Source organism: Somniosus microcephalus, chromosome 18 (genome assembly GCF_052327205.1).
Source record: "Somniosus microcephalus isolate GS21.2 chromosome 18, FLI_Smic_1.0, whole genome shotgun sequence".
In the NCBI taxonomy this organism is placed as follows: domain Eukaryota; kingdom Metazoa; phylum Chordata; class Chondrichthyes; order Squaliformes; family Somniosidae; genus Somniosus; species Somniosus microcephalus.
The window spans coordinates 55,683,351-55,709,522 of NC_141004.1; the positions used below are offsets into that span (position 1 = coordinate 55,683,351).

General features: G+C 45.7%; 1 protein-coding gene across 1 annotated transcript in view; it reads right to left on the reverse strand.

The window, feature by feature from the left end:
• Window positions 1-26,172, reverse strand: part of LOC147105286 (signal peptide, CUB and EGF-like domain-containing protein 3) — a 430,332-nt gene that overhangs the window by 67,847 nt on the left and 336,313 nt on the right. The window contains exon 9 of the mRNA XM_086011491.1: window positions 10,167-10,283. Coding sequence (XP_085867617.1) covers window positions 10,167-10,283 — 117 coding nt within the window. The remainder of the gene's footprint in view (window positions 1-10,166; window positions 10,284-26,172) is intronic.

A 26,172-nucleotide genomic window follows, 5' to 3' on the forward strand; every position in this document is an offset into this window, starting at 1 on the left:
TGTTTGTCGTCATCGATGACATGTTGAAGGCTGCGAAGAACATGGCGTAGTTTCTCTGCTCCGGGGAAGTACTGGACGACGAAGGGTACTCTGTTGGTTGTGTTCCGTGTTTGTCTTCTGAGGAGGTCTATACGATTTTTCGCTGTGGCCCGTCGGAACTGTCGATCGACGAGTCGAGCGTCATATCCCGTTCTTACGAGGGCGTCTTTCAGCGTCTGTAGGTGTCCGTCGCGTTCCTCCTTATCTGAGCAGATCCTGTGTATTCGCAGGGCTTGTCCATAGGGGATGGCTTCTTTAACATGGTTAGGGTGGAAGCTGGAGAAGTGGAGCATCGTGAGGTTGTCCGTGGGCTTACGGTAGAGTGAAGTGCTGAGGTGTCCGTCTTTGATGGAGATTCGTGTGTCCAAGAATGAAACCGATTCTGAGGAGTAGTCCATGGTGAGTTTGATGGTGGGATGGAACTTGTCGATGTTATCGTGTAGTCTTTTCAGTGATTCTTTGCCATGGGTCCATAGGAAGAAAATGTGGTCGATGTATCTGGTGTATAGCATTGGTTGGAGGTCCTGTGCAGCGAAGAAGTCTTGCTCGAACTTGTGCATGAAGATGTTGGCGTATTGGGGTGCGAATTTGGTCCCCATGGCTGTTCCGTGTGTTTGGGTAAAGAACTGGTTGTCGAAGGTGAAGACATTGTGACCCCACCTCATTGTTCTTTGATGTAATGTTTTCCTGACTGACCTGTTTGGACACCATTCACACCGTTCATTGCTGTGATTATCTCTCTGCCGAGGTGTGATAAATGGCAGTTAGAAAGATTACCTGTAAACATCTGACATTATTCTCTGACTATATAAGCTGTGTCTTTATGCATCTCTCCACTTCACCTGACGAAGGAGCAGTGCTCCGAAAGCTTGTGACTTCAAATAAAGCTGTTGGACTATAACCTGGTGTTGTGTGACTTCTCACATTTATCACAATTATGGCACTTTTGTCACATGATCTAAGCTGGCCTTTCGTTCTAAAAATTGATGTGATGGCCAATACGGGATTTCTGAGCCGTCATTCACCCCACAGCATATTATTAAAGAATAAGAATTGTGTCGAAGCAAATGGTACAACATCTGGGTTCTCAGACTTAACTTGAGGGAGTTTCACTCTTACTGTGTGTGATATAATCAGAACCCAGCCTTGGAGCATTCTCCAACCTAACCATTCTACGTGCAAGGAGGGGACACTTTCACAGGTGATTAGGTAGCTCAATTGGTTTGTCCCATTGAGATTATTCTTAGTTATAACCCCAATCATTCCAACTTGCTTGTCTTCAGCAGTTCTCAGCTGGACTGACTGGCTGTGCAGGGCAGTGGCGAGTAATTTCACCACAGGGATCAGAAAGAAGCAACTGGCATTGCTTACCTCGCTTCAAACCCATCCTGGACTCAAAAGGTCCATACACAGGAACAGGAGGAGGCCATTCAGCCCCTCGAGTCAGTCCATACACAGGAACAGGAGGAGGCCATTCAGCCTCTCGAGTCAGTCCATACACAGGAACAGGAGGAGGCCATTCAGCCCCTCGAGTCAGTCCATACACAGGAACAGGAGGAGGCCATTCAGCCTCTCGAGTCAGTCCATAAACAGGAACAGGAGGAGGCCATTCAGCCCCTCGAGTCAGTCTATACACAGGAACAGGAGGCCATTCAGCCTCTCGAGTCAGTCCATGCACAGGAACAGGAGGAGGCAATTCAGCCTCTCGAGTCAGTCCATACACAGGAACAGGAGGAGGCCATTCAGCCCCTCGAGTCAGTCCATACACAGGAACAGGAGGAGGCCATTCAGCCCCTCGAGTCAGTCCATACACAGGAACAGGAGGAGGCCATTCAGCCTCTCGAGTCAGTCCATACACAGGAACAGGAGGAGGCCATTCAGCCCCTCGAGTCAGTCCATACACAGGAACAGGAGGAGGCCATTCAGCCTCTCGAGTCAGTCCATAAACAGGAACAGGAGGAGGCCATTCAGCCCCTCGAGTCAGTCCATACACAGGAACAGGAGGAGGCCATTCAGCCTCTCGAGTCAGTCCATACACAGGAACAGGAGGAGGCCATTCAGCCTCTCGAGTCAGTCCATACACAGGAACAGGAGGAGGCCATTCAGCCCCTCGAGTCTCTTCTGCCATTCAATTCAACCATGGCTGATCTGTATCCTAACTCCAGCTACCCACCTTGGCTCCGTAACCCTCAATACCCTTGCCGTGCCTACCATCCGTGTTTTACACAGACAGTCAGTGTTTGCATCTTTACAGATCAAAATCAATTGCCCTGTAGTGTTGGGAGAGCTGCCCCATCAGTCACTGCGACTCCCTTTAGCTTGTAACATTCATGCTGGCGTGCCGAATGCTCCCTTGCTTGGTGGGTATTATGAATTCGGACTAATGTGATATCCTCACGAGTATAAAGGTGCCAGTGGCTCTCTTCTGCTCCGACGATGCCACCTTCCACACCAGTGCTTCCGAAATGGCTTCCTTTTTCCTCAATCGAGGATTCCCCTCTACCGTAGTTGACACGGCCCTCGACCGTGTCCGTTCTATCTCCCGCGCTTCTGCCCTCACCCCTGCCCCTCCCTCCCGGAACCACAATAGGGTTCCCCTTTCACCCCACCAGCCTCCACATTGAACGGATCCTCCTCCGTCATTTCTGCTACCTCCAACGTGATCCCACCACCAAACGCATCTTCCCCTCCCCTCCCCTTTCAGCATTCCGTAGGGACCGCTCCCTCTGAGACACCCTAGTCCACTCCTCTATCACCCCCAGCATCCCTTCCCCTTTGCCCGGCACCTTCCCGTGCAAGCGCAGGAGATGTAACACCTGCCCCTATACCTCCCCCCTTCCCTCTGTCCAGGGCCCCAAACACCCCTTCCAGGCGAAACTGTGATTTACTTGTACTTCTTGCAATCTAGTATACTGTATTCGCTGCTCACGATGTGGTCTCCTCTACATTTGGGAGACCAAACGCAGATTGGGTGACCGCTTTGCGGAACACCTCCGTTCAGTCCGTAAGGGTGACCCCGAGCTTCCAGTCGCCTGTCACTTTAATTCACTGCCTCAGTCCCACTCAGACCTCATCGTTCTCGGGCTCTTGCACTGTTCCATGGAAGCTCAGCGTAAGCTCGAGGAACAGCACCTCATCTTCCGATTAGGCCCTTTACAGCCTTCCGAACTCAATATCAAGTTCAACAATTTCAGATCATAACCTCGGCCCCCATTACATTTTTACATATATTTTTTATCCACACCTTTGTTTTGGCCCTTCCCCCTTTTTTTCTCTCCCACATGGCAGCTGTCTCTCATTCTGCCAGTGCATTTCACACCTAATCTAGAGCCGTCTTTTGTCTCTCCACTAGTCCTATCACCATCTCGTCTCGTTTTGAATACCTCTTAATGTCTCTTCACTTCTCTTTTGTTCTCTCATCCCCATTTCCCAGCCCCCAAACTGGCCTTTTAATCTGTTTCATTTCCTGTGTTTTTTCAGTCCTGACGAAGGATTTTGACCTGAAACGTTGGGGTCGATTTTCATTGACCCGTGGAGTCGGAATTGGAGGCGTGCAGGGGGTTAAAGTCCCAAATTCGGGGGTCCCAACACCATCCTGCCCCCAACCCGCCTCCATGTAAGTTTCAAAGGAGGCAGGTACCCGCCCCGCACTGGGACCCGCCGACCCGAGGCGGGAAGGGATTAGTGCCAATTAACTGCCTGTTAACAGGTAGTTACCAGGCAGTTTTTAGCCTAATCCCTATTTTAAAGCTTGAAGTGTGGGATTCCTGACGGCTCCAAACCACGCCAAGTTAGAGGAGTCGGACCGTCGGGTTGAAGGACTTGGAGGGGTCGAGATGTCGGTGTTCAGGTGAGTGATGGGTGCATGAGTGCAAAGGTAAGTGTGTTTTGTGTGTCTAAAGTGCGTAAAGAAGTTTAAGTTACCTGTACTTACCTTTTCAGCCTTCCTTCCTCTAGGTTTCAGGAGTCCATCATCTAACCGGCACAGAAAGCAGAATGGCTGCGAACTGTCAAAGTGACAGCCTGCAGCTTTCTGTGCCGGTGAGATTTCTAACTGAGTCTGTGTAGAAGGACTCAGGTTAGAAGTAAGATTGCCAGTGTTTGACAGCTTCAAACAGCTGTGAACCACTGATATTTCATCTGTCAAAACGTCTTGACAGATGAAATTTCAGTCTGTGATGTCACCTGTTGCCGGGTGGCCCTTAATTGGCCTGCTGAGCCCGCTGGGCAGGCTCAACAAGGTCAATCAAGTTAAAATCGCGTGGATTGGCCGCATCTCGATGGAGGAGGGACTACAACCTCGAAAGTTGTAGTCCTGCCTCCTTCCCGACTTCTGAATGAAAATCACCCCCGTTGACTCTATTTCTCTCTCCACGGATGTTGCCTGGCCTGCTGAGTTTTTCCTGCATTTTCTGTTGTTATCTCTTCTGTGGACTGAGTGCCTAATTTTTAATGGAGGTTGGCTCCTACTGCCCTATATCTATTTTTGCGGTAGTGAGACTCCTTTGTGGCCGAGTCTGAATTTCTGTGTCTTAAACACATGTACAGCTTCAATCACTCTGAATTAACACTGGGTGAGGTGAAGTTCAGTGAGAATCATAAGCTGTTATTTTTTACGCACTAGGCGAAACACACAGAACAATGAGACTGATGAGATTTGCTTGATACAATCAGTACATCTTCTGTACTGTTACAAAAATAATGAATGTGCGAGTGCAAGCCGATTCCAATGGGTCATCTAACATAACTTAACAACAAAACTTATATTTATATAACGCCTTTAATGTAATAAAACATCCCAAGGCAATTCACAGGAGTGTTACCAAAAAAAACTAAATTTGACACTGAGCCATATAAGGAGATGTTAATGCAGATGACCAACACCTTGGTCGAAGAGGTAGGTTTTAAGGAGAGTCTTAAAGGAGGAAAGAGAAGTAGAGAGGCAGAGAGATTTAGGGAGGGAATTCCAGAGCTTAGGACCTAGGCAGCTAATGGCACGATCTCTCTGTACCTTGTACCATTTGACTTCCCAAGACAGCACTATGCTGAATTTTGGATCAGTAAGCAGATGAATTGTGATTACAATGCGTAATGGGAAGTTCTCTCGGAGACCCAAACAATGGAAAATTCATTAACTTGGGTGTTGGACACTTTTTTTTTGATCTGTGGGGGCTGTGAGAGAGGCTTTTAAAAATCAACACAGACACCAAGTTCAGAAGGCTGAGAGGGGACTGTGGTCGCTGAGTCAGTAGTGATCAGGAGTTGGAACCTAGGCTGAATTGCCCCTCCCTAACCTGGGGCACTGATGCCAATTGTGGCAGCTGACCACCGTCTCATGTGAGAGGAGCTGACTCAGTACAAAGGTTGAGCTTGGGACCTTCCTGGTCTGTACGACTCAATCCTCCACCAAGTAGCACATTTATTCATTTATAAGCGGGGAAGTTCTGTGCATTTCTAACAGAGGGGGGTGAGGTTGGGAAGAATAGAGTGGAATTAAAATCATAGAGAGTTGCAGCACAAAAGGAGGCCATTCGGCCCATCACAACTATGTGGGCTTTGTTACAGCAACCCAAACTACCCTGCTCCATCTCTCTAGCTCTGTAACTTCCTTTGTTTCAACTGTTGCCCCACTTTTTCCTTATAAGATGTGATGGTTGCTGGTTCAACTATTTCCTGTTGCAAGACATTCTATGCTCCAACAAATCACTGTGTAAACTTAGTCATTGCATTACATACTGCTCAACACATTTAGAGCCCTGGATTATGGCACTAATACTATTCAGGAGATGAGATGGAAATAATTCTTTAGTCTTTGATGTGAACAAGATGTCTGGATTTATTTTTTGTGTGAACAATACGTCTGGATTCTGTTCCATCAGTTCTATAATATTCAACCTTATTTTTTTTAAGTAAACAATGGACAATGAGTTTCTCAGAAAATGCATGACCTTTAGTCCTTAAAAGGTTATAAGTTGGGAATTTTGTGGCTAAGTCGAGATACATGACAATGGGTTTTGTCTGAATGTCAGATTTAATTTCATCAGTCTGTTGCTTTAATATGCATTACTGTGGTTAACATGTAGCATTTTGATCTTTGTTTAAATTCCCCACGGCAGCATTTTCAGAACCCCGCTTATCACACAGCCAGCACAGAAACACAACACTGCTTGTTGTGAAGCATGTTAGCTGCCCATGAACCTGCATTTCAACTCACCTTTTGAAGTGGCAACACTAAAAGAGCATTTTAATCTTAAAGCCACAATTTCAGAAACGCTGGAGTTATCAGATATTACCGATAACATTTTTTGTGCTATTAGAAGCATAAACAAGCAGAAAGAGAGAGAGACCTTTGGCTCCAATGTGTACAGTAACGGTCTGCTGGGACCTTTCAGCGTTAATCCTTGCCACAACTTTTAAAGTACATCTTCTATTACATTACTTATTACAATTTGTCTTGTTAAAACTGAATGTATACAAACCTAGAGAACTTTTTTTCTGTATTATACAGAGGGAGCCATTTTGAAGTGATTTTGAAGCATTTTAGTAACCTGGGCCGGAATTTTACCGGTGCTGAGAGGGCGGGATCGGAGGCGGGTCAGCTGTCAAAATAGAAAAGATTGACCGCAGGTCGGGAATCCTCTGTCAAGCTGCCTCCACGCGAGTCTCCCAGGTGTCAGGTCTGTCAGCGCTGAACAGACCAGACACCAAGCGGTGGGGTAGACAATTTAGATCATTAAATGCATTGTTAAGAGGCAATTAAGTCTCATTTTAAGCTTACTTTTAGATTTTTAGAGTTCGTCAACGGCTTCCCCGCTGCTCGGGGGTCACGTCAGGTTAGCAGGTCGGGTGTTGTGTCAGCATGGGATGATTTACTAACTTGACAGCTGCAAATGGTCTATAACAGCTCCCATTTCATAGGTCTTCACTTTCCAAGGTTAGAAGCTGTTGCTTACTGCATTTGGAAGACAGATTGAGTTTTCTGCAGCTAGCAAGTGTTTGGAGCAAACTCGCTATCCAGTGTCACCTCATTGGAACAAACTCTCTCATCACTGACAGATCGCTTCTGTCATCTCAACCTCACCTGCCATCTATTCCATCAGCATTGGTGCCCTTGAAAAAATCTCACCTTGGTCCTCAGAATCCCAGCATGGTCAGCCCCAACACCAACATCACCAGGCACGCCAGCAGCACCGACATCAACATCAACCTTCTCCGCAATCAACTGATGCTGCACAGGACACAGGGCATCATTACCCGACCACATTGCTGCCCGGGACGCCAGGGATGGCCTCACCATGGCCAGATTTACTTCACTTGACGCTGCGCACCCTGGCTGCCACATGATGTGCCAGGTTGGCACCACCCCACACCAACACCATAAAGCATCCCTATAATGCCCAAACCATTCCTTTCACACTCATCACCATTGCGGGGGGTGGGGGGGGGTGGCGGTACTGTTATGTCTCACAATTCATTGCAACTCACTAAGCCACTTCCAAAGGTGCACACAAATCTGTCCAAGAACGCAAAGTGTTAAAAATAAAGATCTCAGTGTTTGACAGCTAAACCACCCAAGTGCCTACCCTTGTGTGTTGTTGGTTGGTATGCTTGCAGTAGGATGAGAGTGAGTGTGAGGGGAGGCTAGTGAAATGGGTAAGTGATAATGTAGATAGAGAGGGATGGCGAGGTAAGTTGGTGTGAGTAAAGATGTGCAGGAGTAGGGTAGGGAAGGCAGAGTGATGGGGATGTGATGAGTGGCACAGCAGGATGGGGTTGAGTGTGGCTTGGCAGTAACGTTTCATGATCTACTGAGATCATTGAAAGGTTTGCGTCACTGCAGCCTGGTCCTCCTGATGACATCCCTGCTTTTGCCCTCCTGTGCAACGTGCAACCAGGCTGTGTTGGTGTCCTGGGGAGGTGTCTTTCATCCATTGGAAGGGAAGAGAACCTCCCTGTATGCTGTGACTCCCTCCATAAGCATATGGAGGGAGTCATGGGAGAGCCTGGGTGCAGCCGTGCACCTCTGTGCTGTAGAACACTGACAGCACAAATGTCAAAATAAATGTGGACATGGCCCCTTTAAGGAAACCGGCTGATGACGCGTCATCAAATGACGTCATCAGACCCGCTTCCTTTTAATTGGCTGGGAACCTCGCAGGGCGGGCTTAACAAGCCCCATCAACGAAAAATCACTCAGAGAGTGCGGGCTGGAGCAGGCAGCGGGCTGGGACCGCGACACCGACCCCAGCCACCCCGGAGCTGCCTCGGTCGGCGAAATCACGGCCATGGTCACCATTATACAAAAGACATTCAAGCTGCCTAAACGTTTTACATTTCTGCTAAACACCTCAGAGTCAATATAAATTCCAGTTATTTTTAAAACAATTTAGAAATTGAAGAGTGAGCTAATTTTAAAGCAATCATCCCAACGCATGAAAAATGGAAGTACGGTCGGGTCTTTCACTCTGGTCGCACATTCTGAAATATTTCTGCTCTCCGATTAAACTGAAAAATGCAAACTTAGTGTTTTTCTAAATTAAGCTGCAGAAAAATTACATTTTGTTACGAATATTGTGAAACATGATAACATGTCAAGTTCTATGAGCTTGGGCTACCTGGCCTCTTGCAATGTGTGTGGAGCTCAAGTATATGCAAACAGTAAGTAGAAAGAGCAAATACTACAAACAATGAGCACACAACAGAAAAAGACCATGGAACCTGTCGGATTGTCGTAAAAACCCACTGATGTTCACTGACCTTCAGGGAAGGGAACCTGCTGCCTTACCCATTCTGGTCTACATGTGACTCCAGTTCCGCACTACTCTTAATGTCCTCAGGGCATTTAGGGAGGGGCAATAAACACTGCCCCTGTCGCCCAGACCCCAAGAACAACATTTAAAAAACAGTGGGTGTGCTGCCCACAGCAAGCTGTCCAATGCGATACAACCTGCTTTCATATTTTCTCCAACATTGGAACAGACAAAAATTCAGTGGGAAGTACATTTCTCAACAGTAATAGAACAATAGGATAGGATTATACATGGAATAAAAAGTCCCATGATGAGTACTGAAAATTTGATGATGGAGTGATCTGGATCGGCAGAATGGCCTGTTCCTGAGCTTGTATCAGGTTGAAAGGACTATCATAGAATCATACGGCACATCATGAAAGAGCTTCCAATTGGTCCCACTTCCCTGCTCTTTCCCCATAGACTTGCAAATTTTTCTTTTTCAAGTATATATCCAATTCCCTTTTGAAAGAGGCTATTGAATCTGATTCCACCGTCACCTTTTTTTGCAAATCCACTCTGTATTGTTCCCCATTCCATAGATTATGATCGGGGGTAGTAGGGTGGTGTGCTACAGCAGTGCCCTGTCCGACAGAGTGGATTAGAAACTTGTAGCTTTGGAACACAATACCCATAATAGCATGGCTCTGTATCATGAGAAGGTGCTGAGCAGAAACCAGGCTCTTCCTCAAAGGAAAAGAAAACAAATTGATGACTGAGCCACCCAGGCCACCGTCATGCACCTCAAGCGGGGTCAAGGGTGTCATTATCAGGGGCAAGTAAACAGACCATCTGCCCACCCCTTTCAGCTATGGAATGACGGTGACAAGTGCAAATTGGAAAGGGGAAACAAAGTCAAGTGATTGGTGCACAGGCAGTGTGCTCTGTTACACAGCCTTAAATGTCAGAAAGTGTTGACATGGCTCAGATGCCACCTCAGCCATGAGGAACAGGTCTCCTTTCATGGACAATCCAGCTCGTAGTGAGATACGATGGCATGGTGTCAACATGGAACACCGAGTTCAGCTGGCAGTGCGATGCACTTCTCAGGATGAGGTTTGTTTTTACAGTCCCGCAGCGACGTCATCAGAGCACAGACACCCTGTGTGCTGCGGATTTGGTGGGGGATCGACTCAGAATCAGAATAATGGACTAAGTCTATTTAGCAATGCCACAAATTAACAGAATTTGTCCCTTATATAAGCCAGCCACATGGGATGGTTCAGATTTACCAAAATGCCATTCGATCAACCTCACTCATCCCCAGTTTCCTGCATTACTGAGTGTTCATTCCAGCCCTTCTTAAAAACAAAATAAAAATCGATAGCATCCACCTACCTCCACAGTGCGTCAGGCCATATAACGTGTAACCCTTGTGGCAAAAGCATTCAAAGCTTCCAGGGGAGTTCACGCAGATGTGATCACATGTTCTGTCAAAGGAGCATTCATCAATATCTAAAATCGAAAAGGGAAATTAATCACGGAACTGCACATTTTTAGGCACATTGGGCTCATCTAGCACGCTGAATATCCCAAATCATCCCAAAGGATTGGTGCAGAGTCCGTCTCACAGACTGTGATAGTCTGCATACACAAGAATCAGAAACAAACCACAGACATGCGCACTAAATAGAGAGTGTATTTAGAACCACGTGTCGCAGATAGGAGTCACTATTAATTTAAAGGTGCTAAACCAACCATTTGCTCATAGAAGCAATGAAAGTTGGGGGCAGGGTGCTGCAGTGACACAAATATAGAGACCTAAGCCTCACTTTTATTTGTGTGCAACTCCTAAAACATCTATTGAGGTGCACACCTACACCTGCTTCTTGGCTGGTGGGACAATGCTGTTTTAACACAAGGACAGATACTGGCCCACTTATGCCTGACTCTTTGTGCCCATGTTTTCCATTTGCGAGTGCACACAGAGGGAAGACTGGAACCGAAGAATCTAAAACTAACTACCGGCCAAGAGTCATCCTTCAAGAAACTTCTCTTATATCGCAGCTCCCGCAGCATCACCTGAACCTCAAAGAGAAGCATTACCAGAACATACCAAGTGTCAGTGATGCAAGAAGCAGTCAAATGGTCACAGATACCGTATCTTACAGGAGGCGATGAAACATAGTCTGCCAAAATATATTGCCACTGAGGAAAAACAAACCTTACAGAAATAAGAAACATCAAACTCTTTGTCATGAATCTTATCATGACTCCTGAAGTAACACTGGGCGGCCAGCTGGTGGCGCCGTCCAAGGAGTATAAATACTCGGGCGTGGGCCCAGCTTGCTCAGGACGTTTCTGTAACCAGGAACTAGTGATGTAACTAGAATCTCATGGTTTTGAAACAGTTGATTAAAGCCTTGTTTTATACGCAAACCAAGTGCTCAGTAGTCTTTTTACATCACTCTTGATTTTTTCTGCTGTTATTTTCTGATCCAAAAGGCGAATAGTGAATTTCCCACAAAATTATAAAGAGATCTTTGAATTGGTCTTACTATCCCCCTTATTAGTTGTTTCCTTTCAGAAATTTATGAAAAGTTGCCAATAAGGTTGTACATGGATTAGTTGATCTTCCTGAAGCCAGGAACAATGGAAAGTCCATGGCAACCCAGGAACCTAGGCACAATCCTGCTATACAGACTGGAATAGTGCTGCGTCAGGATGTCACACTGGAGCTAGTGAAATGTCCATAGTTTGCTGCCCTTTCTAGCAGGTAGGACCTGGTTAAGACAGCAGCCTGCCTCAGCTGCTCAGTAGACCACACCTGGCACATGGTAACATCATTGTGGAAGAACTGAGTACTTGCGACCAATTCTCATTACAGTCTTAGCTTTGTGAAGCATAATACACTGCTGAAGTCATCATTCCGACACCACAACTAAATGTTTCCATCCATGCTGACCAGGTAATACCTAATCTCATGGTCTGATATAGAAAGGTACCCTGAAGTGCCAGTCTTGGCTCAGTGGTAACACCCTGACCTCAGAGTCAGAAGGTCATGGATTCAAGCTCCACTCTAGAGATTTGAGCACATAATCTATGCTCAAACTTCAGTGGAGTATTGAGGGAGTGCTGCACTGTCGCAGGTGCCGTCTTTTGAATGAGGTATTAAACTGGGGTCTCGTCTGCCTTCTCTAGTGAATGTAAAAGATCCCATGGCACAATTTTGAAAAAGAGCAGGGGAGTTCTCCTAGTGTCCTGGTCAATATCACTAAAACAGACTGTTTGGTCAATAATCTCATTGTTGTTTGTGGGACCTTGCTGTGCGAACATTGGCTACTGTGATTCCCTACATTACAACAGTGACTATACTTTAAAAAAAATTGTACGTCATTGGAAGGTGAAGCTCTTTGGAACACCCTGAGGTTGTGAATGGTGCTGTATGAATTTCAGTTTATTCTTTGTTTTTATTACATTAACGATGTAAAAGAAAGAATGTCAGAACTCGAGGGGCTTACAGAAGTTCCGTTAACCCGAGATGAACTCCTTTCAAAACTCCTTTTCAAACAAGAGCCATAAACAATTTCTGTTTCTCTGAAAATCAATCTGCCTCCAGGTATGGGTTGGGCTGGGTTTCTGTTGGCGTGTACAAAAGCTATTGAATCCAGTGTGGAGTCAACTAAAACTGGGCTGAACTCCACAACACAGACTGTAAAGGATTGTTCTATACCACCACCACCAGCCTTGTGGGAATTTTGATGTGGGTTGCTTGCAGGCGTTTTTTGTCCTCCCATTTATTTATTTTTATCTCTTATTTTTCCTCACTGCACCCCACGACATTTCGCAATCAAGGAGAATCAATGATCTAATCATTGACCCTTATTGACGCTGCGGTTGAGCTTGAGTGGCTGAGACTAACTTGCTGCCCAATTCTTCTTCATTGTGGCTAAGTGCCCAAACTCTGCACGCGCCTTTCCCCTTGAAGGACACCTTTGGTCTCACTACGTGAGGTTTTGTTGGCATGAATCCTTATGCTATCACTCTGTGGGAGTTACTACAGTCCAAACATTTAACACTGCCAAGCCACTGTTTTGTATGAGTAAAGGTGGGCAGATGTGCCTACTGGATCAGTAGGTCACAGCATGTAAATATACGCAGTGAGTCAGTGGTCACAGGTTGGCTATAAGGGGTACATTTCTTTCCCCACCAGCGGTTGGCAGGCCTGGTATTACCACAGCTTGACTTTGGCCGTCAGTGGCAGGGATAGCGCACTTTCATTTATAATTCTAGAACATAAGAACATAAGAATTAGGAGCAGGAGTAGGCCATACGGCCCCTCGAGCCTGCTCCACCATTCAATAACATCATGGCTGATCTTCGACCTCAACTCCACTTTCCTGTCCAATCTCCATATCCCTTAATTTCTCTAGAGTCCAAAAATCTATCTATCTCAGCCTTGAATATACTCGACTGAGCATCTACAGCACTTTGGGGCAGAGAATGCCAATGATTCACAAACCTCTGAGTGAAGAAATTCCTTCTCATCTCAGTCTTAAAAGGCCGCCCCCTTATCCTGAAACTATGCCCCCGAGTTCTAGACACTCCAGCCAGGGGGAAACAACCTCTCAGCATCTATCCTGTCAATTCCCCTCAGAATCTTATATGTTTCAATGAGATCACCTCTCATTCTTCTAAACTCCAGAGAGTATCGGCCCAATCTACTCGATCTCTCCTCATAGGACAACCCTCTCATCCCAGAGATCGATCTAGTGAACCTTCGTTGCACCGCCTCCAAGGCAAGTATATCGTTCCTCAGATAAGGAGAGCAAAACTGTGCACAGTACTCCAGGTGTGGTCTCACCAAGGCCCTGTACAATTGTAGCAAGACTTCCTTACTCTTATACTCCAACCCTCTAGCAATAAAGGCCAACATGCCATTGGCCTTCCTAATTGCTTGCTGTACCTGCATGCTAGCTTTGTGTTTCTTGTAAAAGGACACCCAAATCTCTCTGAACACCAACATTTAATAGATTCTCACCATTTAAAAAAATTCTGTTTTTCTATTCTTCCTACCAAAGTGAATAACCTCACATTTCCCCACATTATACTCCATCTGCCACCTTATTGCCCACTCACTTAACCTGTCTATGTCCCTTTGCAGGCACTTTGCGCCCTCCTCACTTTTCCACCTAGCTTTGTAATGTCAGCAAACTTGGATACATTGCACTCGGTCCCTTCATCTAAGTCATTAATAGAGATTGTAAATAGCTGTGGCCCCAACACTGATCCTTGCAGCACCCCACTAGTTACAGCTGGCCAATCTGAAAATGACCCGTTTATCCCTACTCTATGTTTTCTGTCTGTTAACCAATCCGCTATCCATGCTACTATATTACCTCCAACCCCATGAGCCCTAATCCTGTGTAATAACCTTTTATGTGGCACCTTATCGAATGCCTTTTGGAAATCCAAATATACTACATCCACTGGTTCCCCTTTATCTACCCTGCTAGTTACATCCTCAAAAAGCTCTAATAAATTTGTCAAACACGATTTAACTTTCATAAAACCATGTTGACTCTGCCTAATCATGTTATGATTTTCTAAGTGCCCTGTTACCACTTCCTTAACAATGGATTCCAGCATTTTCCCGATGACTGATGTCAGGCTAACTGGCCTGCAGTTCCCGATTTTTTCTCTCCCTCCTTTCTTGAATAGCGGGGTTACATTTGCTACCTTCCAATCCACTGGGACCTTTCCTGAATGTAGGGAATTTTGGAAGATCACAACCAATGCATCCACTATCTCTGAAGCCACCTCTTTTAGATTCCTAGGATGTAGGCCGTCAGGTCCAGGGGATTTGTCAGCTTTTAGTCCCATTAGTTTCTCAAGTACTTTGTCTCTACTGATATTAATTACTTTAAGTTCCTCGCTCTCATTAGCCCCTTGGTTCCCCACTATTTTTGGTAAGCTTTTAGTGTCTTCTACTGTGAAGACAGAAACAAAATATTTGTTTAAAGCCTCTGCCATTTCCTTGTTCCCCAATATAATTTCTCCTGTCTTAGCCTCTAAGGGACCAACGCTTACTTCTACAATTCTCCTTTCTACAAGTACAGCTGGTAGGGACCTCCTGCTAAAGCGGGTGAACAAATTGGTGATCATCTGCCAGTTTCCTCTCTCCCTCTCAGTACTACTACAAATGGCAACAGGAACAAAAGCTGAAGAGAAGTTTCTGCCAGAACTTCAGTTGGATTAATCGTCAATGTTATAAAGTGCATGGGTACGTGTGTGTGTGTATGTGTGTGGGTACGTGTGTGTGTGTATGTGTGTGGGGTACATGTGTGTGTATGTGTGTGTGCGGGGTACGTGTGTGCGGGGTACGCGTGTGTGTATGTGTGTGCGGTGTGCGGGTGTGTGTGTCTGTGTATGCGTGCGGGTACGTGTATGTTTGTATGTGTGTGTGCGTGTGTGTGCAGGTACGTGTGCGTGTGTGTGTATGCGTGCGGGTATGTGTCTGTGTATGTGTGCGTGTGTGTGTGCGTGTGTGTGTGCGGGTACGTGTGCGTGTGTGCATGTGTACGTGTATGTGTGTGGGTACGTGTGTGTGGGTACGTGTATGTGTGTGGGTACGTGTGTGTGTGTATGTGTGTGGGGTACATGTGTGTGTGCGGGGTACGTGTGTGTGTGTATGTGTGTGCGGGTGTGTGTGTCTGTGTATGCGTGCGGGTACGTGTATGTTTGTATGTGTGTGCGTGTGTGTGTGTGTGCAGGTACGTGTGCATGTGTGTGTATGCGTGCGGGTACGTGTCTGTGTATGTGTGTGTGTGTGTGTGCGGGTACGTGTGCGTGCGTGAGTGTGTATGCATGTGCGTGCACGGGTACGTGTGTGTATGCATGCGGGTACGTGTGTGTGTATGCGCGCGGGTACGTGTGTGCGCGGGTACGTGTGTGTGTGTGCGGGTACATGTGTGTGTGTGTGCGGGTACGTGTGCGCGCGGGTACGTGTGTGTGAAGGTCCATGTGTGTGTGCGGGTACGTGTGTATGTGTGTGTGCAGGTACGTGTGTATGTACATGTGCGGTTGCATGTGGCTACATGTATGTATGCACATGCAAAGTGGAAAACACTATCGTTTTGTCCACTTATTGGATGCCAGACCTTGAGCAAATCACCTACCATAACAAGCAAAATCCTGAGTGGACATATCAGTAAAAAATGAATGCTCAGATAGTAAACTGCCCTTTCACGTCAGGGACCTGTCTTCAAATCCAGGTCAAAATGATAACAAGTTTTCCTCTCTCTAGTGCCTGAAAGATGTTTAAGTGAAATGGATTTGAGACAGTCTAAATCGAGTTCCTAGTGGGTGTAAATCGTGATGCAGAAGTGCCCATAACTTGGCAGAATGACCACAATGTTAACTGCGATGAAAAGTGGAAAAATTCACACTGCAGAAGTAAGGGAAATTACTCGACGGGCACTGAAACACATTGTTGGAGTAGAGACGACTTAATTCTGCAAATGGCTGAGCTCTACCTAACTTAGGAGTGTTTGATGCTGATAATGGGTGCCTATATATTGTATACATACACATATATATCTTCATCTCTTGCTAAACACCCACCTTTGGCTGGTAGCCAATTTTCTCCCAGGTCAAACAGCGGTAAATCTGCTGCCACCTACCCTTGTAAAGATATTCCACTCATATAAGTTTGATCCATGTTTGGATTTGGGTTTGAAACACCCTCCCTAGCTTTAATGGAGTGGAGTGTGTGTTCTGTTCCTCAGCATATACTCACATTACAACAGGGCACTGGCTTTCATTTAATCCATCTGTTTTCCTACATAAAATAATGTTGTGATGTATTATGTTGTGGAACCATAATGAGCATCATTGTTAATGAGAGCCACAGAATGATCAGACGGAGCTGATTTTAATGAAATGTCATTGATGACATTTTCAGCATGGATTTAATTATTTTTTTTCTCCTTAAATGCGCGCTGTACTCGAAACTTTGATGCAATTATAATAAATCTTTTACTTCCTTGTCGGCAGAATGGAACTTTCCATTAAAAGCTGGCTAACCACAAAAATGTTATGTTGCTACAAAACCAACAAACCCTGTCCGCACCGCAGTAAAGCCGCAGGAGCAAAGAATCCATGATATATTTGGTCCTTGCATTCAGAATCTCAACACAAGGCAAATGCAGCAGCAATAACCTGGATTTGTGGAGAGTTCTTCACGTAAAGAAACATCTCAAGGAGGAGAGCTGTTATAAAAACATACGAACTAGGAGCAGGAGTCGGCCATTCGGCCCCTCGAGCCTGCTCCGCCATTCAATGAGATCATGGCTGATCATCGACCTCAACTCCACTTTCCTGCCCGATCCCCATAGGAGGGCAGTGGTGGACAATGAGCAGCAAAAGTTGGAAATTTGGTGGGGGGAGGGACAAGGAGCCAAATGCATGGTCAAAGAGAAGGGTTTTTAGGGCATTTTTGAAAGGAGATATAGAAGTTAGCAAAGCAAAGTGGATTGGGAAGAGAATTCCACAGGGCAAGGGTACAGTGGCTGAAACGTGTGGAATTCTGCAATATTTGTCACTTTTTAACCATCACTGGCCAGGTGTCTTGAGCAAGCCATGGAACTGAATGGAGAGAGAATAGATTTGAAATGGCCACTTTAAGCCTCTCAGGACTCTCACGGATTTTAGGGCAGCTCTTGCGATTCCACTCTGTAAAAGGCTAATGAGTTTTTTTAGGCGTGGGGGTGAAGAGAAAGAATGTGGGGAAGCAAGTTCACTATAGCAAAGATTTGAATTCATTAAAAAAAAAAATTCCCATCCCTCCAAGGAAATTAAAATATTCATTATAATTGTATCAAAGTTCCAAGTGCAGCGCACATTAAAAACTTTTGAAAAAATTAGTCAATTATTTCGCTGTGGGTCTGACTGTGTTGCCACAATCCCTTGCTCAAATAGCCAGGCCTACAAACTCTGGGTGAGGGATCATGGCCTTGTGCTGTATGTATTGTGACAATAATTCAATAAAGTGGAGTTGAAGCCAAAATCGGATCAGCCATGATCTCATTAAATGGAGGAGCAGGCTCGAGGGGCCGAATGGCCTGCTCCTACTCCTGCTCCTATTTCTTATGTTCTATGTTCCTGATACTTCTCTTGCTTTCTCTCAGTAGGCAGTGAGAGAATGCAAGACCATACTATGGGAGTCGGACTATCCCAGCGTTCACGCCGCTGGTGAAAGTCCTCTGGTTAAACACCAGGCCATAAGATTTCACGACTGCTGTGCCGACATAGCTGAAGGAGAAAAAACTCTCAAATCCCACAGTTAGATGGGCTACAATTAGAGGAGAAACATTGGGAAAACAGAAAGAGAAATATGGGTAAGGGAAAAAGATTTTAAAAAGGGGAAAAAGATGGAGAGATGAGGACAAGCGCGGGTCTCAGCAGGAGCACTACAGAGGTCTTCAATACCCCCAGGAAGCAAAAATAAACCAGCCGGTACTCCGATCCAGACTGCTGTCCGGTGACATCTATTGGAAAGCACATGTGTGAGGATGTCAGGTGATGGCATCCCATACCTATTGTTACATTAATGTCTTCTATTTTAATTGTAGGACTCACATGGCTGATACTAAAAGCAGCGAAGGAAGTTGAATAACAAATCATTTTAGAAAAGGTAGCACTTTGAAGAACAGAATGAACACAGTTTGGAACATATTGCCTTAAATTAATTCCAGCTCACCCAATGTAAACTGGGTCGTAGAGTTAATGTTTGGTGTTCTTATGAGATAAGGAAACTGTATCTCAACTGTATCAGTAGACAGAGTCAGAGAACAGAGAAATACATTCTGGTTTGATTACAGTTTGAGATAATGCATGTTTCCCCATGAAGCCCATATATCTCCCACATGAGTATTTACAACAAGCACACAATTAAATAACTCGGGGCATGGAGTGTGTGGAATGAGCTCGTGTGCTGCTTGACTGCTCTGCGTGATGACAAGTATTAAATGCGATACAACAGACCACGCATCATTTAGCTCCTTATTAATGTGAACCAGTCAAGCACTCAATGTCCTTTGTAGTTTTGAGACTCTAAATCCTTCCTGCGCTAGAAGAGCCACAAAAATGATTTTCTGCATTTTCCTCCCAAAAGGTGGTTAATTTTTCCCCTGCATTTTCTTCCGTCCCCCCCACCACCCCCACCCCCGTATGCACCCCACGCTGTTCAGTGGCAAGGAGATGGATGGTACAGCTGCAGCATCAGCACAGATGGCCACAGAGCTACCAGAAGCTAGCGTAGGTCGATCCACCAGAAGGGACAGGATTAGTGCAGGAAGGAATCCCCCCCTCCCATGTGCCTGACTAGTTACAAAACCCTCTCTAACCTGAGCATGTCCAGCCCTGGCGGCAATACTCAAGTTCATAGGTTAGTTGAGACTGAAATTTGAAGTTAGGAATTGTGCAATCCAGCATTATGGCCTTGGGATGTACAATCTGCGCAAATTCAAACTTTAATCGTTCCCCACCCACCCCGCCTCCTTTTATAACGTCTTTTACCTTTGCCCCTTCTTCACCGTGAAATCCTATAAGAGGATGACTCCTAGCCTTCAGTCAATGCTGCCCTTAAGAAAAAAAAAGTCTTGCATTTGTATAGTGCCTTTCACGACCTTGGGAAGTCCCAAAACAAATGAAGTGCGTCTGAAGTGTGGCGACTGTTACAATGTCGGAAACGCGGCAGCCAATTTACGTACAGCAAGCTCCTACAAACAGCAATGTGATAATGACCGGATAATCTGTTTTTAGTGATGTTGGTTGAGAGATATATATTGACCAGGAAAATATTGGCCAGGACAATAGAAGGTAAGTGGGAGCAGGGGGGCTGGGTTATCCCAGGGAAGCCCCTCCCATTTCCCAAAAGCTTGGATCAGGAATTTTTCACACAGCGAATGAATGTGGAGATCCCGCGTGGTAACCAGCAACAGCCCACTTACATGTTCCTATGACAGCCCATCTCCATTCCACAGCTCACATCTTTTTACATTACCAACGGCAATCAAAGTTACTGTATATAAAAGAAATGCCTAAGCCTTTCCTGAATACTGAACATTATCAAAATAAACATTTAAACTTGCCGTCTCTTCTGTTCTGAGGCGTGAAATCCTAAATTGGGCTACCTACTACACAAAAAAAACCTTCACATCGTGCAAATCACTGACAGTGGGCGGGTTAGTGCGAGAGGAGAATGTCAAGTTAATAATCCGTTCTGTTTAGACCCTGCTGCAATCACTTATGACACCCTTCACTACAAGAGCATCTGTACTCACTCCCTGCAATTAAGAGTAAGTAACGGGATTCTTGAAGGCTGCTGCTGATAAGATGACAGGGCCCGCCCCTGACATCATATTACGGGACTGCATACCAATGTATGGGTCCCTGCCACTGAAGCTGGAGAGGCTGACTTGCTGCTGGCTCATTTTGGTGTTCTAATTATTCGACTGGATTATGTAAATTACAGAAAAATATCATTTAAAACGCACACAGGTGGGAGCTCCCCTAATGGCTTAATGGGTAAATTCCCACAGCCTGCTGTGTTCCTGAGCTACCCAGACCAGGAGATGTCGGTTCGATCACTGGTCTGAGTTGATTGAGCCGGTTTCAGCCAACAGTTTGAGGGGGCTGCAAAAGGCCTCAATCTCCCTAAGTTAGGAAAAAGGGGAAATGAGTCACGATCCCTGATCACTATCCAGTGAGACCTGTTGAAAAGTGTGTGCAGGTGTGCATTCACATCAGGTTGGGGAGAGGGTGGAGGCAACTTCCTCTGTGTGCTGTGTGGCGAAATCGAACGTGGAGCATTTACAAATGCATTTATGATTTTGCTACTCAACGCACAGAGGAAATCTTCTCTCTGCAGATCGGGTCGGGGAATCAGGCATCACAGTGAAGCCTCACATAGTCAAACAGCACACTGACACTCACTGTCTCGAATCGCACATGGAGAATGGCTGGGTAACAGCGAGTCCCTCTGCAACTGTCCCACAGCATGTCAGGGTTTGGGGCAGAATATTGGAAAAGCAAAAAACCCCCCCCTACAAGGCTGCCCAGTATTTAGAGACTGTGTGAAGAAGCTGATTTGATTGAGATTGTAACCATTGTAACAAAGTTCACTTCATGTCTTAGTGCTAAAGTAATGAACTCCCCGGCTATACTGCACACTATACCACATAAAATACAACTATTTTATTGAAAACACGGCAACTTCAAATTCCGAGAAGAAAATGAGGCAACTTCACATGGACCACATCAAAGTACTTGTGTGTAAATAAGAATGGTTTAAATCTGAGCCGTTCAGTCTTCCTTGAGCAAAGCATGGCCACAGTCCAGTGAGCCCGTCACAAATCACTATTTAATTAGTGCACCGAGACGTTCCTCTTTGCCAGCGTTTCTGATGAAGCCTCTTTGTTGAGTCTTGAACTGTTTACATAGTCCCACCTGATTTACCTGCTTGAATGCACAATGAACCCACAATATTTTATCAAGGTGTAATCCTCACGGGATCTCGCCTCTACTGCAACAAAAATGAGATTACAGTAAGGTTAAACCTCGGTGAGAGTGACGAACAACTGACATACCCGACTCCAAACGTGGCATCACAATCCCTTGTTGTCTTGTCTGCGGTTCACATTCCTCTCTGCTGCTGCTGACTGTGAGGAACACCACAGTTTTCATTTGTATGAGGGCAACACTCCCTTGTTTTGAATGGGGTGGCGTCTTGAAGAAAATATGTATTGCCAAATCTTTCCTTGCAATGCAATGACAAATTGTGTCAAAATGCATCATCCTGTCCCCTCTTGGCATCTTCTAGCTCCCCTTTGCCCCCACAGCCCCAAACCCACGCCTCCCCCACAAACGTTTCTTTCCTGTACCATATGAAGCCCAACCGTTACTGTAAGCATGTGGACTTGTGTCTTCTTTTCAAAAGTTAATTTTATGCTCCTGTTGGTGACAGATGGGCATGCTGGGAACGGACCATCTTTCAGTCTTCTGTGCCTAGTCAGGTACAGCATCGCTCGGATTCAGACTGCTACTTTGCTCCAGTGATGTACCGATGCCAATTTTCCATCTGCTGTACCAGCCATCCTTGCTGCCTCTACGACACCCTCTTTATTCTGGAACCAGCACTGGTTACATTCTGTGTGGTAGTTTGGAACACTCTCGACTTCCAGTTCTCAATATCACCGGGGCAGGAGCAAAAATGCCAATTATTCCAAATTAGGGGGAGTTTTGTGTCGTGGACTTGCACCGACTAAGAAATCAATCGCGACTTGATTTGACTAAGGAACTCTACAGTTATTAGGGATTATATCAATCTGTGTGGGATCCAAACCTAGATAAAAGGACAAGTGTTCAGATTCATAGAGTCACAGAAGCTGCGGCGTAGAATGAAGCCCAGACTGGAGTCAGCTCTTCCACTGAGCGACTTGTTCTAATTCCATAACCCTGTACAGTACTTTCATCCTTTTGTATTGTGCCTTTTCAAATAAATTGTTCGGCTCTGTTTTAAATGATGTACTGTCTCTGCCTCAATAGCCACTTTTTGCAAAATATTCCCTGTTGCAAAAGTTTTTCTTCTGGCTTCTCCCTTTGTTCTCCTAATAATAATTTTCTGACTCTAATTCCCCTTCTCACTGATTCACCAACGCCGGATCGCTCACAAAACCATTCCGAATTTTAAAAACCTCTATTAGGCCCCCCTTAACCTTCTCTGTTTGTGAAAAAAGCACCAATTCTTCGTAACTAGAGCCTCTCATTCCTGCTGGTATCATTCTCGTGAATCTTTAAAAGGCCCAACTGTTATTATCAGTAATGTCGCATGGTCCAAATATCCTTCCAACAACAGGGTGGCCAGAAGTGCCCACAATACTCCAGCTGTTGTCTAACAGGTGTCTCGTACAAAGGAGCAATGCTGAAACTTTGCTCTGGTGACCGCGAGTATTATTGGAAAGACGCCACCTCTGACATTGCAGCACTCCCTCAGTACTGCCCCGAGGTGTCAGCCTAGGTTATGTGCTCGTGTCCTGGAATGGGGGGGTGGAGTCATGAGCTTCTCACGTTGATTGTGTTACTGGCTCATTCCTGACTCCTGTTCTTATTCTATATTTCAGCAAAAACCTAAACGAACTACAACTTGTGAGTCAGTGTTGATTGGGCACTGCTGCTTATCCTTGGAAAACTAATTAAAAAGTATGTCGGACACTTGGGCTGTAAAGTGTATTTGAATACAGTTTTCAGGCAAAGGCTTTCACCTCAGGTGTTTGAATTCAGACCAGAGACTGTCAAAAGATGCAAAATGGACAAGCTGTTGGAAGCATCACAGGCTGCAGCAGAAAAGCAGGCCAGCACCAGGTTAGTGAACATCTGGAGAACATTACCCGTGTGATCTTAGAAGGACTGCTTTTATACCAAAAGCACATCATTAAATACTGAAAAATATTGGTGGTTCAAACCTTATGGAATATGAGCCTTTCTCTGATGTTAGGAGAATGACCCTGGAGCAAGTGAGCCTGGAGACTGTTCACTATGTGTAAGGGGCCAAAATCCACAGAGAGAGCGAGACAAAAAAAAGAAAGAATGTAAAAGAAAAGGAAAGAAAGAATGTAAAAGAAAAAGAAAGGGAGAAAAGGAGAAAGAGAGAGAAAGAAAGATAGACAGGCAGGCAGACAGACAGACAGATATTCCAAGACACCAGAGAACTCTCCTGCTCTTTGAATAGTGCCATGGGAGAGGGTCAGAAAGGGATAGAGGATAGAATCAGAAGGGTTAGGACAGAAGGGGCAGGTTTCTCTCCACAGATGCTGCCTGACCGGCTGAGTATTTCCAGCATTTTCTGTTTTTATTTCAGATTTCCAGCATCCACAGTATTTTGCTTTAGTGTATGTTTTAATGTTCTTTCTATAATTTTATCACAGTCGAGTTCTTTCTCATCCCTCCTCAGGGGAGGATACAAAACCTTTAAAGAGCCAGCACCAAGCCCAGGCTGCACTCACCCCTAACTTTTATCTGACACGCTCCTGATTTCTTGTTTCTGTGACTAACAAAAACATAGTTCTAAATCATTTAATGCATCAGGGGTGCGACTCGCTGATAATCTCTGGCCACCCCTCACCAACATTGGCTTTTCCCCAGAAGGCTTTAGCCACAGGGTGTTGAAACATGTCTACGTGACTGTCAGCCTGTAGAGATTACAGCAGCGGCGTGTTTGATGAGTACTAAGATGCGACTGTACTGTGATAAGATTATCTGTTACTGTAAAAATACTCCCTGCAGGCTAAGTACCTGACCCCTTGGAACAAAACCCATTTGTTTCTGTGCCAAGAAATGTCACCAGTTCAGTCAGCAATAAACTCCCCAACGTCAGACGTGGGTTGTCGGAGCTGAAACCTGCACTCCCTCCCGAAACCCTTTTGTTTTGCTGTGTGCCTCCCTCTAAAAACCTGTTTTTTTTACTGTGCCACAGGCAAACTATCCTAAACCCTCTGTCCATCTCTCTCCTGAATTCTCTGTCCATTGGTCCATCTCTCTCCTGAATCCTCCGTCCATTGGTCCATCTCTCTCCTGAATCCTCCATCCATTGGTCCATCTCGCTCCTGAATCCTCCGTCCATTGGTCCATCTCTCTCCTGAATCCTCCATCCATTGGTCCATCTCTCTCCTGATACCCCCGTCCATTGGTCCATCTCTCTCCTGAATCCTCCATCCATTGGTCCATCTCTCTCCTGAATCCCCCGTCCATTGGTCCATCTCTCTCCTGAATTCTCCGTCCATTGGTCCATCTCTCTCCTAAATCCTCCGTCCATTGGTCCATCTCTCTCCTGAATTCTCCGTCCATTGGTCCATCTCTCTCCTAAATCCTCCGTCCATTGGTCCATCTCTCTCCTGAATCCTCCATCCATTGGTCCATCTCTCTCCTAAATCCTCCGTCCATTGGTCCATCTCTCTCCTGAATTCTCCGTCCATTGGTCCATCTCTCTCCTGAATCCTCCGTCCATTGGTCCATCTCACTCCTGAATCCCCCGTCCATTGGTCCATCTCTCTCCTGAATCCCCCGTCCATTGGTCCATCTCTCTCCTGAATCCCCCGTCCATTGGTCCATCTCTCTCCTGAATCCCCCGTCCATTGGTCCATCTCTCTCCTGAATCCTCCGTCCATTGGTCCATCTCTCTCCTGAATCCTCTGTCCATTGGTCCATCTCACTCCTGAATCCCCCGTCCATTGGTCCATCTCTCTCCTGAATCCCCCGTCCATTGGTCCATCTCTCTCCTGAATCCTCCGTCCATTGGTCCATCTCTCTCCTGAATCCCCCGTCCATTGGTCCATCTCTCTCCTGAATCCCCCGTCCATTGGTCCATCTCTCTCCTGAATCCTCCGTCCATTGGTCCATCTCACTCCTGAATCCTCTGTCCATTGGTCCATCTCGCTCCTGAATCCCCCGTCCATTGGTCCATCTCTCTCCTGAATCCTCTGTCCATTGGTCCATCTCTCTCCTGAATCCTCCATCCATTGGTCCATCTCTCTCCTGAATCCTCCATCCATTGGTCCATCTCTCTCCTGAATCCCCCGTCCATTGGTCCATCTCTCTCCTGAATCCCCCGTCCATTGGTCCATCTCTCTCCTGATACCTCCGTCCATTGGTCCATCTCTCTCCTGAATCCCCCGTCCATTGGTCCATCTCTCTCCTGAATCCTCTGTCCATTGGTCCATCTCTCTCCTAAATCCTCTGTCCATTGGTCCATCTCTCTCCTAAATCCTCTATCCCTCGGTACCTCCCTGTCCTAAATCCTCTATCCCTTGGTCTATCCCTATCCTAAATCCTCTTCACCTCAGTACCTCCCTCTCCTAAATCCTCTATCCCTCTGTCCATCTCGCTTCTAAATCCTCTTTCCTCTGTGAAATATTTTGTAAAATTTTATTATGTTAAAGGCGCTATACAATTGCAAGTTGAAGATAAGTACGTCCCCTTTTAACTAATCTCAATCCCTTCTTCCACATTTCCTTCTGTACAAAATGCACCTAATTTATATTGTCTCCACAATCTGTTACCCATGTGTGAAAATGTCCCACCTAACTTACCTTCCTATTCCTAAGTTCCAACTTGCATCCCTTGATATTTGAAGCCTTTGCCACAGTGAACAATTTCTCTGTATCGACTATCATACAATGGGCTGTATTGCTGCTTGTATCATTGAGCAAATATTCATCAACCTAGGAAGGGGTCAGAACTCATAAAATGCAAGAAAGCACAGTTTGGAATTTAAAAAAAGTTGTCTGGTTGAAAAATAGGACTTATATTAATTTTACTATCTGTAAGGAACGATACTGTTTAAAGT